The 15102-nt window shown below is 39.5% G+C and overlaps 1 protein-coding gene across 1 annotated transcript in view; it reads left to right on the top strand.

The window, feature by feature from the left end:
• Positions 1-5378: 5378 nt before the first annotated feature.
• Positions 5379-15102, top strand: part of MCM6 (minichromosome maintenance complex component 6) — a 34762-nt gene continuing 25038 nt past the window's right edge. Inside the window, exons 1-5 of the mRNA XM_055572707.1 lie at positions 5379-5581; positions 10361-10507; positions 11869-11979; positions 13011-13260; positions 14748-14913. Of these exons, the coding sequence (XP_055428682.1) occupies positions 5475-5581; positions 10361-10507; positions 11869-11979; positions 13011-13260; positions 14748-14913 (781 nt within the window). The 5' untranslated portion in view covers positions 5379-5474. The remainder of the gene's footprint in view (positions 5582-10360; positions 10508-11868; positions 11980-13010; positions 13261-14747; positions 14914-15102) is intronic.

The raw sequence follows: 15102 nt of genomic DNA on the forward strand, positions 1-15102 counted from the left end.
AGAGTCCAAGTTTCACGTCCATACATGACTACTGGAAAAACCATAGCTTTGACTAGATGGACTTTTGACAGCAAAGTAATGTCTCTGCTTTTTAATATGCTGTCTAGGTTGGTCATAGCTTTTCTTCCAAGGAGCAAGCATCTTTTAATTTTGTGGCTGCAGTCACCATCTGTAGTGATTTTGGAGCCCCCCAAAAATAAAGTCTGTCACTGTTCCCCATCTATTTTCCATGAAGTGATGGGACCAGATGCTATGAGCTTAGTTTTTTGAATGTTGAGTTTTAAGCCAACTTTTTCACTCTCCTCTTTCACTTTCATCAAGAGGCTCTTTAGTCCTTCTTTGCTTTCTGCCGTAAGGGTGGTGTCATCTGCATATCTGAGGTTATTGATATTTCTCCCAGCAATCTTTATTCCAGCTTATGCTTCATCCAGCTTAGCATTTCGCATGATGTACTCAGTATATAAGTTAAATAAGCAAGGGTGACAATATACAGCCTTGACGTACTCCTTTCCCAATTTGGAACCAGTCTGTTGTTCCATGTCTGGTCCTACTCCTCCTACCTCTCAGGAGGCAGCTAAGGTGGTCTGGTATTCCCATCTCTTGAAGAATTTTCCACAGTTTGTTGTGATTCACACAGTCAAAGAGGTGGTAAGAATACACAGAAGAACCATACAAAAAATATCTTAATGACCCAACCTCAATGGTGTGATCACTCGCCTAGAGCCAGATATCCTGGAATGCAAAGTCAAGTGGGCCTTAGGAAGCATCACCAATATAATTAAATTTCCGATTTTTATAACAGCTATAAAAACAGGAATACATTTATATGATGTTTCTCTTTTCTTAATTTACAATAATGTACAGTAAGTATAGTCAAAAATAATGTTTTTATATAAATTGAGAAGTCTAATGAAAGTTTTAAATATTTTTGCAGTAATTGTGTTTGTGTATAATTCTTTGGAAAAAATTACATAGGAATTATATAAAAACAGGTAAGGGAATTTCCCGGCAGTCCAGAAGTTAAGACTCCACATTTCCAATGCAGCAGGTACGGGTTTAGTCCCTGGTGCGGGAACTGATGATCCTGTGTGCCATGAGGCATAGCCAAGAAAATATTTGTAAAAATAAATTAATTAAATTTTTTAAAACAGATAAAAACTGCCATCATTGCCTCTTCCCTCACCAGTCTTTTTGCCGTACATCATGACTAAATTTCTCATACATAAATAACTAAAGAGGAAGGCAAATGACTAAAAAGGCACTTAATCATGTACTGCTAAAAATGAATTGGTCAGCAGCTAACATATAATTCTCTTATTTTGCTAATAAGAAGTAATATATATTAAATATTTTAATAGGATTGTCTTTCTTTGGAGGAAAATATTTCATACCATGATTTGATAAATATATTATTGAATATTGTATACCACCTAAAATAAACCATGTAAAAATTTAATCTGCTGAATTTATTCAAAATATATTGAAGTGTTAATAAGCCAGGAAAAAAATATTACAATTAACTTTAAAAGATTCAGTATCATCAACCTGTATTGCTACAGCCCAGCATAAGATATGTTTCAGTAAAGAAGAACACTTATCTTTTAGAGAGTCTTTCTGAAATATCTACAAATGAAATAATATGAAATCCTTTTGAAGGATTTCCTTCAAAGTCATAAGGGAGTGGTGAGAATTGTACTTTATGGTCTTCTTCCCCAACCCCCTAACTACAGTCTAAACATGAGAAAAATATCAGACAAATCCCAATTGTGGGATATTTTGCAAAATACCTAAGCAGTAATCTTGAAAACTATCAATGTCATCAAAACCAAGAAAATTCTGAGAAAGTGTCAGACCAGCGGAAACTAGAGATACAAGTGAATGTGATATGGTATTCTGGGTGGGATCCTGGAAGAGAAGAAGAACATTAGGTGAAAAACAGTGAAATCCTGGAGAAGGAAATGGCAACCCACTCCGGTATCCTTGCCTGGAGAATCCCAGGGACAGGGGAACCGGGTGGGCTGCCATCTATGGGGTCGCACAGAGTTGGACACAACTGAAGCGACTTAGCCGCAGCAGCAGCAGTGAAATCCAAATGAAGTATGGAGTTTAGTTAATAATACTGTACTGAAATTGGTTCTTTAGTTGTGACAAATGTACTGTGATAACATAAGATGTTAACAATAGGGGGAAACAGACATAGAGTATATGAGAACTCTGTACTATCTTTTGCAAGACTATTTTAAAAGACAAATCCAGGGACTTTTCCGGTGGTCCAGTGGCTAAGAATCTGCCTGCCAATGCAGGGGACATGGGTTAGATCCCTGATCTGGGAAGATCCCACATGCTGGAGGGCAACTAAGCCAGTGAGCCAAAACTGTTGAGCCCGAGCCCTGCAATTAGAGAAAGCCCTCAAGCAGCAACAAAGACCCAATGCAGCCAAAAATAAATAAATAAAAGACAATTCTAAAATAAAAAATTTAAGGGACTTCCCTGGCAGTACAGTGGTGAAGACTCTGCTCTCAACATGGGGGACGCTGGTTTGATCCTTGACTAGGGAACTAAGATCCTACATGCTGTCCAGCCAAAAACAAATAAGTAAAATAAAAATTTTAAGATAATCATTATGAAGAGGGAAAAGCAGATGGGGTGTATGGTTGAGACAGAATTGGCCATGTGTTAGTGGTTACTGGGGCTATGTAATGGAAGTTCATTATATTTTTCTGTCTATATTCATTTATGATTGAAATTATTATAAGATTAAAAAATACATATATTGTTGTGGGGGGGCTCCTCAAAGCCGTCCACAGGTTCTATGATTTGCTAGGAGGACTCTTGTTATTCAGCAGCTCAGTCATGACCAACTCTGCAACCCCATGGACTGCAGCATGCCAGCCTTCCCTGTCTTTCACTGTCTCCCAGAGTTTGCTTAAATTCATGTTCATTGAGTCGATGATGCCATCCAACTATCTAGGACTCAGCATATAATCATACTCACAGCTATGAATTTCTTTTATTATAAGCTTTATTTGAGTTAAATATAGAAAACAATATACTTTTATTTGCAATTTAATGATGCAAGTTATGGCAATCTAAAATAGTTTACAGTAATTCCTTTTATTATATCATATTATCCTTTTGAACATTATATGTATGTAAGGAATAAAGCTAATCATTTATGGATTTTAACAATAATCAGAAAATTTTCTTCCAAAAAAATTTCCTTAAGTATGATACTAGGTATAAAGCTCATAATTGCCAAAATATTGATATTAAGTGTGTGAACCTGTCATTAAATAAAGATAAATATCCTTACAGTGAAAGGACAGAAAATAAAGCACAGGGGGCAAAGTTCAGACAAAACCAAGCACAAGCTTCCTAGAGTCCTCTCCCTCTGAAGTCACACAGAATGCACTTAATTCCTTCCCAGGATCACACATGACTACCAGGGAAGCTCAACTGGAGAAGCCCAGTGCTGTTACTGAAGATTGGTTACATAAGCACCCTCTGCCTAGCACATGTCAAGATTCCAGACTCTCAGAAAATATTCAGTATCGACCACATTGTAAAACATTTTAGGCACAGTGAGCCATCCATACCATTTAGGTCAAGTGTAATATCAACGTAGGGAAATATTTAGCAGTCAAGTTCCCAAATGTGAGCCAAAGGCCAACCCTGCCAACAAGCCTTTATAAGGAGAGTCTCAGGCCTAAACGCACACACACACGCATACACATGCACACACAGAGGCATACCACTCTCTGAAACAGCACAAGGATGTTTTATAACTCACATGCTCCTCTTCTATGGAAGGTACCTCCACAATACCTACTTGGAGACCCCATCTCCTATTCTGGTCCATTGATGCATGTCTGAAGGCAGGATGAAGGGCCTGTGAGGTGTGGAGGGCTAAGAAGAACACGTTCCAAGTTTCTCTGTGGGGATAGCCATAAATAAGCCTGGAACTGCACTTTTGTTCTTTGCTTTTTTCCTTCTGTAGGTGGTACTTTAGTTCTGAGACGTCTACCTGGAGAAAGAGAAGGAAAAGAAAAATGGAAGAGAAAAGAAGAAGGCTTTCTGAGAGCCTGAGACAGAATCCCGTCAGCAAAATGTTCCTCGATATCTCCTGGATCCATTCTTATGCCAGTGCAGGAGGGTTGGGAATATCATGAAACAGGTGAGTTTAAGGTTCCTAAAGTATATACAAGTGGTGATGTTCTATGGGCAGGCAGATCTGGAGCTGGTGAAGAGCTGAGGGATACAGATCTGCAAGGGTTCCCATCCCCTTCAAATGAGGTAATACACACCATCTGATATACTACAGTACACAAGCAATGAACTCTTTTGTTAAATCTTGTAAATGTCTTGTGAATAGGGCCTTCAACTTATGTGTGTGTGTGTGAAAAGAATGACTGTAGCTTCTATCCTCCTGTTTGGCATTAAAAAACAAAACAAAACACTTTCCTTTTAATATACTTAGAAGCCTCAAAAAATAGAACTAAGCCGAGTTTCTCATAATTTTTGGAGGCCCAAGAAAGATAACTGGTCGGTAATACACCTTCAGAATTCATCAGCACCCAGATCTTGGTGAATTGAAACCAAGGGAGTGAAGGGGGCTCGCCCAAGAGAGCTCCTTTAGGAGAAAAGAGGATTCTGGAACCAGAACATCAGAAATAGCCAAAGATATAGGAGAGAACAAGTGAAATAAAGTCGGGGAAATATTGCCACCAAGGGGTGGAAAGGAAAGTCAGGAAGACCCAAGTCAAGAGTGCGTTTGACAGTGGAATTAATCAACAGCGTCAAAGAAGCGCTGATTTTCCCCGGTCAGCACCAATCAGAATAATTCTGCCAACATCCTTTCCCCCTGGTATTGTTTATACATCACTTTTGACTCTTTTTACAGGATTTTAACTGGTGGTTTACAGTGTATGTCCTCCAATTGGATGGCTCCGGGAGTTGATGATGGACAGGGAGGCCTGGCGTGCTGCGGTTCATGGGGTCGCAGAGTCGGACCGATTGAGCGACTGAACTGAACTGAATTGGATGGCTCAAGCAGGTCTGAATCTTACTCATTTTCCTCTCTAAAGCCTTATGCCTCCTGCTCAATTAATATCAGTGAAACGATTTGAAGAAAATTTGAAAAACCACCCCCCAACCCCACCCCCGAACAAAGATCTTATCTTTTAACCTCCAGCAGCCAAATTTCGTTGCCCACGACCAACTGCGCAGGCGCAGAGGCAGACCACCCAGGTTTCTCAGGTCTTTGCATTTGGCGCGAAATCTCCCCTCCGTGGGCGGGGCTGAGATAGAAACCGCGCTCATTGGACAAGTTTGGCGCGAATCCTGGGGCTCCTGAGCTTCGATTGGCTCCGGCCTTCCAGCGAAGGGGCGGGACGGAGGCGGCGCGCGCAGAGCGGCAGCGTCGGAGGAGAAGCAACTGTAGCGTGTCGCCGGCTGCCCTTCAGCGTTAGGCAGATATGGACCTCGCCGCCGCGGCGGAGCCGGGCGCCGGCAGCCAGCATCTGGAAGTCCGCGACGAGGTAGCCGAGAAGTGCCAGAAACTGTTCCTGGACTTCTTGGAGGAGTAAGTCGGCGGTCGCCCCTTAATCGCGGAACTTCCCCTCCCGGCTTCCGGAGTCTGGGGCCGCCTAGGGCCTCGCGCGAGTTTGGGTACTGAGGGGTCGCGCGCCTCGGAGAGCGGGCCGCGGGGAGGAGCTTGGGTCGGGCTGGGCTGGTCTCCAGGGTTGGTGAAGTTCATCTGGAGCCCTTCCTCGGGCTCCTGCCGTGTGCTGTGTCCTGGGCCGAACGCTTAGGCCCGTTGTTCAGTCCTCACAGCCCGACAGGCTGGTGGTCGCGTAGCCCCCGGTTCCCTGTGGGGACGCCGAAGCTGGGTGGGAATGAGTAACTCGTCCAGTTAGGCCGCACGTCTGACTCGTGGAGGGAGGCCGAACTGGCGTGGGAATCCTGGCGGGGGGCTCATGGGGTCCACCGAGGGCCAGGAAGCCCTGGAGCCTGTGGAGGTGAATGTGCGGGAATGAACCCGATGCTTGACAGATGCTCGGGCTAGGGGCCGCCTGCGTTGCTTACGGCACTGAACGCACTCCCTCCATCTCTTCCTTCCTTCCCTTCCAACGCCCCAAATCCCTCTTTTCTTTCTTTCTTTTTTTTTTTTTTTCTGTTGCTTTGTTTTAGGCTCCAGGCATCTCAAACCCCCTCTCTCTGGCTTGCAGCCATTGCCACCAGTTACTTTCCTTAGATCGCGCAGAATATCGCTGCTCTCCCTGAGTCCATACTCTACAGCTTCCAGGAAGAAGTGGAAGCACTTTGGAATGAGTTAGGAAAAAAATTTTTATAAGACCTCAGCTTTTTAATTTGATCATTTCTTGCATCTGAAGTACTCTTCAATGACATCCTTGGCCTGAGACTCTGCAATAGTCCTAAAAAAATTATATACGATTTTACTAATATGTAGAAACTCTTAAGTTGTTAGCATTAGTTATACTGAAGCTTTAAAAAATTAGCACGTGTCTTTTGAAAATACTTCCATCATTAAAGTTTCTTGTGGCTATCTTTAGGGACCTTAATGATTTCAGTATTTTTAAGCATAACATGACAGGAAATTCTTTTTGTTGTTGTAAAAACTCGTTTTAACCTTTTTTAAACATAGAGTTCACTGATGTTAAGTACATATGCCTTGTAATATAGCCATCACTAACATCCATCTCCAGAAGCTTTTCTTCTTTCCAAACTGAAACTCCACTCACTAAACAATAATTCACTATTCCCCCACCCTCCAGCACCTGGCAACCACCATTCTATCTTCTGTGAATTGGACTACTCTAGGTACCTCAGATTTGGCCTTATACAATATTTGTCCTTTTGTGACCAGCTTACTTCACTTAGCATAGTGAAGTCTTTGAGGTTTATCCATGTTGTAGCATGTGCCAGAATTTTCCTTTTAAGGGTGAATGGTACTCATTATGTCTGTTCTACATTTCATTTGTTTATTCATCCATCCATGGACATATGGGATGTTTCCACACTTTTACTGTTAATAGTTCTGCTGTCTTAATGAAATTCTGATGTACTTAATACCATAGTTTATATTTCCCTACTTTTCATAATGTTATTCTCTGCCTGAAAACTATTCATCCTTCGAAGCCTAGCTAAAGATTCATACCTGTTTGTTAAACCCTATGAACCTTTCAGGCAACCGCAATCCTTTCTTCCCCTATGTTCCCAGGCTGCCATTTTCCATTATCTCTGGTAGTGTATCTACTGCCAGCTCTTTCATCTGAATGTGAATCCTATGCTAAATCCCACCTAGCCACCATACCACTTTACAGAGGTCCTCAACTGTGTTTGATATTAACAAATAATATAGTTACCTTCACTTCCTTGCAGTTTGCCTTGCAGCTAACTGCTGGGCACAATGATGATGAACAAGACCAATAATCCTTGTATTTGTTGAGAAAAAAATGTTAACTCCCTCTCAAAATACCAACTTTGATTTGTCATTCCTTATGAAATAAAGTCCAAATTCTTCACAGCTGCCCTTTCTAGTTTCATCTTCCACAGCCATTCTGTCATCATCCACAGTCCTCCCATACCTTTTCTGACTGTCAGATACTTGGAAACATCTGTAGCCAGTCTATCTATCACTCATTTTTCCTTTCAGATTTTAAAAGTCTTTCCAGGCCAAATTCCAGTGCCACCTGTTATATGCATAAAGCCTTTCTAGGTGTTCCTGTTAGGCAAAATTAGTTTATATTCACCTGTCACATTTCTTTCACCTTCTTTTTTTTTTTTCTTTAAGACAAAATTTTAACTGTGCACTGTATTGTTGTTCAGTAGATTCTGTTAGAACTTATCCATCTTGTGTCACTGAAGCTTTTTTAACATTCATATTTTTTATTTATGTTTTATTTTTAATATTTTGTTAGTTTCTGCTATACATCAACATGAATCAGCCATAAGTACACATATGTCCCCTCTCTATTGAACCTCCCTCTCACCCCATCCCACCCCTCAAGGTTGTCACAGAGCACCAGGTTTGAGCTCCCTGCATCATATAGTAAATTCCCACTGTTACCTGTTTTACATATGGTAATAGATACATTTATATTTTTTTATATATATATATATTTCAGTGTTAACTCTTTCAGTTTGTCCCTCCCTCTCCTTCCCACACTGTGTCCACAAGTTGTTGTCTTTATGTCTCCATTGCTGCCCTGCCAATAGATTGATCAGTACCATCTTTCTAGATTCTGTATATATGAGTTAATAAACAATTTGTTTTTCTGATTGCACTTTGTTTAATAGGCTGTAGATTCATCCATCTCATTAGTATCGACTCAGATACATTTCTTTTTATTGACTGAAACTATGCCTATAATACTTCCACATTTTCCTTTTCCTCCAACCAACATTCCACTCTTTGATTCTATGAATTTGACCTTTTTTTTTGGCTTCACCCCATGACTTGTGTGATGTTAATTTCTTGACCAGGAATTGAACCCCAGGCCCACAGCAGTTAAAGCACAGAGTCCTAACCACTGAACTGCCAGAAAATTCCCAAATTTGATTCTTTTAGATACCTCATATAAGTAGAATCATACAGTATTTGTCTTTGTGTAATTGGATATCCATTGGAAGGACTGATGCTGAAGCTGAAACTCCGGTACTTTGGCCAACTGATGCGAACAACTGTCTCATTTGTAAGGACCCTGATGCTGGGAAAGATTGAAGGCAGGAGGAGAAGGGGATGACAGAGGATGAGATGGTTGGATGGCCTCAACGACTCGATGGACATGAGTTTGAGTAAACTCCGGGAGTTGGTGATAGACAGGAAAGCCTGGCGTGCTGCAGTCCATGGGATCACAAAGAGTCAGACTGGACTGAACTGAATTGGTTTATTTCACAAAGCACCATGTCCTCAAGATTCATCCACATTGAGACATTGCAGAATATCCTGTTTTAAGATTGAGTAAACATACAGAGAGAGTAACATGGAAACTTACATTACCATGTATAAAATAGATAGCCAATGGGAATTTGCTGTATGACTCAGGGAACTCATACCGGGGCTTTGTAACAACCTAGAGGGGCAGGATGGAGAGGGAGATAAGAGGGAGGAGACACATGTATACCTATGGCTGATTTCAAGTAGATGTTTAGCAGAAACCAACAAAATTCTGTAAAGCAATTATCCTTCAATTAAAAAATAAATTAAAAAAAAAGATAGGATAAATATTTTGTTTATTCATTTGTCTTAGTCATTTAGATGTCTTATCCCTAACTTTAATAGAAATGTCTCCTATGAGAGTGTCAACCCTAGGAGAAGAGCAATGCTGTTATTTTCAACTTATGGTACCTCTGGCATAGTGCTTTCCAGAGAGATGTTCATAATGTATTAAACAGAACATGCTGAATTTTAAGGAGGAATTTAGTTTTCCTCAAAACTATCTGCATGGTTATATTAAAAGAATAAAAAGTAAATATGTTTGTATGATACTTGTTAGGAAAAAACACCCCAGGTTTACTTTGTGTGTATGTACATTTTCATTTCCCTGAGGTCTTGAGCCCTGAAGCACCTTGTTTCTGTGTATTTATTGATATTCTTGTTCTTAAATCAACAATTAATCTGTCAGTTTTCCCTTTAGAAATTAAATCTTTGGATCGTAGCCTGAGTTTTTTTATTTAATATTTTCTAATCAACAAATGCTAACTGTTCTTTTATTGTTGTTATGTACAATTAAGATTAGGAAATGTAAGATCAAGAAATTCAGATTTGGGACTTCCCTGGTGGTTCATTGGTTAAGAATCCACCTTGCAATGCAAGGGATGTGGGTTTGATCCCTAGTCAGGGAACTAAGATCCCACATACCATGGAACTAAGCCTGCGAGCCTCAATTGCTGAGCCAGCCGGCACACCACAACTAGAGAGTTTGCGCTGCAATGAAGGTCCCAAACAACACAGTGAAGATCCCACATGCCACAACTAAGACCCGATGCAGCTAAATCAGTAAATACTGGCGGGGGAGGGGGATTCAGACTTAAATCTGAAGACCTAGTTTTTCTATGTTCTCAACTTCGTACAAAAGATTTCATAGGCATTATCTCATTTAATCTTCACAGTTAACCTTACAGGATGATGTTCTAATCTTTTTCATTATTATATTCAAAAAGAAGAGGGATAGGTTTAGAGAAGACAAGTAACTAGCCTTAAGGTATACAACTACTAAAATGGGCCTCTCTAGCCCTAAAGCTGATGGTATTTAACCAGTACACCAAATTATCAGGCATTCAGATTCTTCTTTTTACTGCCTAATTTCAGTTTAATCTGATTTGTATGTATCTGCAGGTTCCAGAACACTGATGGAGAAATTAAGTACTTGCAGTTAGCTGAGGAGTTAATTCGTCCTGAGAGAAACACATTGGTTGTGAGTTTTGTGGACCTGGAGCAATTTAACCAGCAACTTTCTACCACCATTCAAGAGGAGTTCTATAGGTATGGTATATTAATCTTTAAGTAGACATGGAACATGGGAAGCCAGCTCTTGTTGGAATGGAAGTGTTAATTTGTGAGGGTAAAGGGAGGGCAGGTGTCACAGAGCCCTTTTTTACAGCCAGTGGTTATTTTAGTGCTTCTCTGAACTAATTTAGGCCTTTGTAGGGTTGAGTATTTTTCACATGCAGATATTGAAAATCTCTGCTTTCTATTGATAGTTTTTCCAAGTGTTAAGAGAATTGCTTGCTTTGTGTCAGGCATTCGGTGCTATTGCTCTGTCATTCATTTAATCCATTCCCCGTCCCGTATTAAATAAAATCCCTTGAAACATTTTAAAAGCTGAATGATATTTGGGGGGCAGAAGTTAGACATTAGGCTTTTAATTTGCTTTTGATTGCTATGTAAAGCAGGAAACCTCTTTCTACACAAAAATCTGTCTGCATTTGGATTAAATAAATGTGACAATCTGTATAAATAAAATCAGGTTAAAATAAACACTATGGACAGTTATGAAGGAGAAATGAAGACTCAGAAATAAGGAGTCACAGTCTTCTTTTTCACCTGGTGGACTGGGAGATGGATTTGTCTCAGTGTTTCTAGTCATATCTGACTATCAAGAATGGCTAGAAGGATAAGCAGCAGAGTTTATTGTGAAAGTATGTAGTAGGAAAAGTTGTCCTGACAAGTGAGAGGGAGGTAGAAAATTGGGCTGATGGTAGAAACACCTATGTCCATACCACATGCACAGACTGCCGCACAGTTCTGTCTCCTTAGAGTAGCTGATCTTTCAGGGGACGTCCAGATCCTACTGCTTAAACCAAGCTACTGCAGCTGTTTAAAACTTAAATCAAGGGGACATGCACACACCCACCTAACCAGCCAGGTGAAACGTTTCTGCCAACTTGCTCTCACATCAGTACACAGATTCCTTCCCTACCCTTATCCATTTCCTGTCAATCAAGAATTAAACCTGGAAGAATATACTAGGCCTTGACACCAAATGGGAGGCTGCTTTGCTATTAAGAGGTATTATACTGCCCAGGTTCAGGAAGAGTAATCTTGGACAGAGGAGTGGTCTGTGGTGTGCATGCTAAATGATTATTTAAAAATAATAGATATCAAGGAGTAGCACTTTATATTTGGTGTTTGTGTTGTGTTAGATGTGTTTGTGGTGTAATAGAAGAGGATTGAAGAGGTTCCTAGACCAGATGATAGAAGGATCCTGCATAGTTAGATTCTAAAGCTTGGTTGTAATCAGGTGAAATTCCTTAGTTTCAGCTGTTGGGAAGCATGAAAGGGAAGAGAGGGCTTAGTAAGCCTCTTAAAGTTGTAAGTTGGTTTTCTTTTTGTTTGCTTTTCAGAGTTTACCCTTACCTATGTCGAGCCTTGAAAACCTTTGTCAAAGACCGTAAAGAGATCCCTCTTGCCAAGGATTTTTATGTTGCATTTCAAGACCTACCTACCAGACACAAGTAAGAAACTCTTTGAAAGGAAAAAGAATTCATTAAATAGTACAGCTATCACTTGTCAGAAAGCTCAGAAGGTTGTAGTCTTACATCTGTAAAGAGTTATACCCAGTTATCCAGAACATTTAATTGTGGGAAAATTTATATTTCCAGGGAAATGAAAGGGAAGTAAGTTAGGTGAAGTCATTTCTAGGGATTATAATACTTTAGGACACCTTTTAAGGGATGTTTATATGAAAGCTTAGTTTAGAGAGAAAATATGAACATTGAGAGCAGTCACAAAAATTAATGAATTGTCAAGAGCTTAAATAGCGTAACTTTTAAACTGTTTTCCTCTTTAGCAATTATTTAAAGAATAAATTTATTGGAGGAAATTAAAGTGCTATTTTGAAAACTTTATTAAAATTACCTATAAAGTTACCAAGTTATTTAATATAAAATGAGTTTCTGAAATAAAGTGTTTTCTAAACCTTCAAGTTCAAACAAACAAGTTTTCCCCTGTAACAACTGTACTATGAAAATACTTATTTAGAAATGTAGTTCAGCAGAAAATATTTTTGTGTGTGTGCTCAGTCACACAATCATGTCCAACTCTTTGCGATGCCATGGACTATGGCCCACCAGGCTCCTCTGTCCATGAGCTTTTTCCCAGCAAAAATACTGGAGTGGGTTGCCATTTCCTCCTCCAAAGGATCGTCCCAGTCCAGGGATCAAACACACATCTCCTGCATTGATTGCCTACAGTCTTTACCACTGCGCCATCTGGGAAGCCCCTGTTTTATAATTGTAATTGCAGTTCTTTCATGTCCTTTACTTAGGTGGTTTTTTTTTTTCATTTATGTATTTGGTTGTGGATGCATGTACATTATACTTCAGGAATGGGCATGTTGACTAAATCACTCTTTCAGGAGAGTCTAAAGAATACCTTGTCTCTTACTGTTTTAAGCATAAATTACCTTTGAATATCCTCTCGTTAAAAGTGAAAATTTTTAGTTTGGAAATGAACATTTACTAATGCAGTATCTTTCTTTAAACAGAATTCGAGAGCTCACCTCATCCAGAATTGGTTTGCTTACTCGCATCAGTGGGCAGGTGGTACGGACTCACCCAGTTCACCCAGAGCTTGTGAGCGGAACTTTCCTGTGCCTGGACTGTCAGACAGTGATCAAGGATGTGGAACAGCAGTTCAAATACACACAGCCAAACATCTGTCGAAATCCAGTTTGTGCCAACAGACGGAGATTCCTGCTGGATACGAATAAATCAAGATTTGTTGATTTTCAAAAGGTATTCTGTTTAGATCAGATTCAGCCTATGCTAATAATTCACTTCTAGGCACTTGTAATTATTATTTAAGCTTAACTTAGGCAATGTTATAATTGCCTAAAGATCTGTGACTTACATAAAAACTGACTACAAGTTTAGGCTAAAAATTTGTCATGCAAATTTCAATTATCAGTATATAAATGTGTTCTAACTTTTAATAACTTGGATTGGAAGCTCCTTCAGACAAATAAAACATTTGTCAAAGAATAAACAGTAACTTATTAGTTATTACTGTAAGTTAGAGTTATGGAAACTGAAGAAGTAGAGACTTGGTATAAGATTGGGAGATGGTGGTTAAGAAGGAGGAAGGCATAAGTAAAAGTACAGGTGAAAATGGACATGCTTGTCAACAGCTATGGAGATTATCATGATTAAAGTAGAGGAACCAAATTGGAGATCGTCTGAGAGATGATTTGATGCGTGGCATGGAAGTTCTTGGATCCTCAAATTGAGAAGTTTGGACCTGTTTTGAAAAGCAAGAGGAATACGTTTTCAGAGGATGTGTATTTTTCTTCGTTTCAGGAAGATTAATGGGACGACAGTGGTAGTATTTAACAAAGAGACTAACAGGCAGTTGTAGTTACCTGGGCAAGAGATAAGTGGTAGCAGTTAAGAATGAAGGGGCTAAGTCTCTTCAGGACTAAGTAACTCTGGGATATGCAAGGAGGAAAGAAAAGTTGCAGCAGCTCAAGTACTAGGAGAATGAGAACCAGACTAAAATAAATAATATTAAATTCAACTTTTATAGTAAGAAGCCTGTACTCTACCCACAACTTTGGGTAAGAGATGCTTTGTATCTGATAAAGAACTTGATATAAAAACCAAATACCAAAATATGAATTTAGGTTGGCGGGGTGGGGAAACAGCTGTAATAAAGGACATTCTTGACAATTCGGAAAATACGAAAGTAGACTGGATAATAGAAGACATGGAATTAAATACTTAAAACCCTTGATGTGATTGATGGCATTGTGGTTACATAGGAGATTGTCTTTATTCTTAGGAAATGAGTGCTTTAATATTTAGGGATAAAATATCTTGATTTTTGCAACTTCTTTCAAATAATACAGTAAAAATATGTGTATCTTAAGTAATGTTAACAGTTGGATTGAGGTGGAGGGTATAATAGATGTGAAAATTTTCATAAAATTTCGCTGACAATTTAGAGGAGGATGGGACCCAAAACACATAATTAAAGTAAATTTCAACAAAGAGAACAAAATATGTGTTGTTTAATGAGGATAAAAGTGAAGTTGCAGTTTTCAAGTAGACGTAATCTCTTACTAAATTGAAAAGAATTTTTTAAGATGAATGTTGGCACATGTCAAAAGTCTGCCAACTGGTAAGATAATTTAGGATATATCAATGTTTGTGCATTTAATTTAGATCACATGGCACTTGAAAGAGATCTCTTCTCATCCTTGGCCGTTTCTTTGTCTCTGTCATAGGTTCGTATTCAAGAGACTCAAGCTGAGCTTCCTCGAGGGAGTATCCCCCGCAGTTTAGAAGTAATCTTGAGGGCTGAAGCTGTGGAGTCAGCTCAAGCTGGTGACAAATGTGACTTTACAGGGACGCTGATTGTTGTGCCTGACGTGTCTAAGCTTAGCACACCAGGTCAGTAATCTGTGGCTCAAGTTTAACAAATTCTCAGTTATTGCAGAACATCTAGCTTCTTGCCTGTTGCTTGTCTTATTTTTGGCTACCAATCAGAGTGAGCAAGGAACTATAATGATAACAAAGACTAACTGATTTTGCTACAGAAGGTACTGTTCTGAAAATTTCAAAGCCTAAATGAAATTTTAG

This window comes from Bubalus kerabau, chromosome 3 (assembly GCF_029407905.1).
Source record: "Bubalus kerabau isolate K-KA32 ecotype Philippines breed swamp buffalo chromosome 3, PCC_UOA_SB_1v2, whole genome shotgun sequence".
Classification (NCBI taxonomy): Eukaryota; Metazoa; Chordata; class Mammalia; order Artiodactyla; family Bovidae; genus Bubalus; species Bubalus kerabau.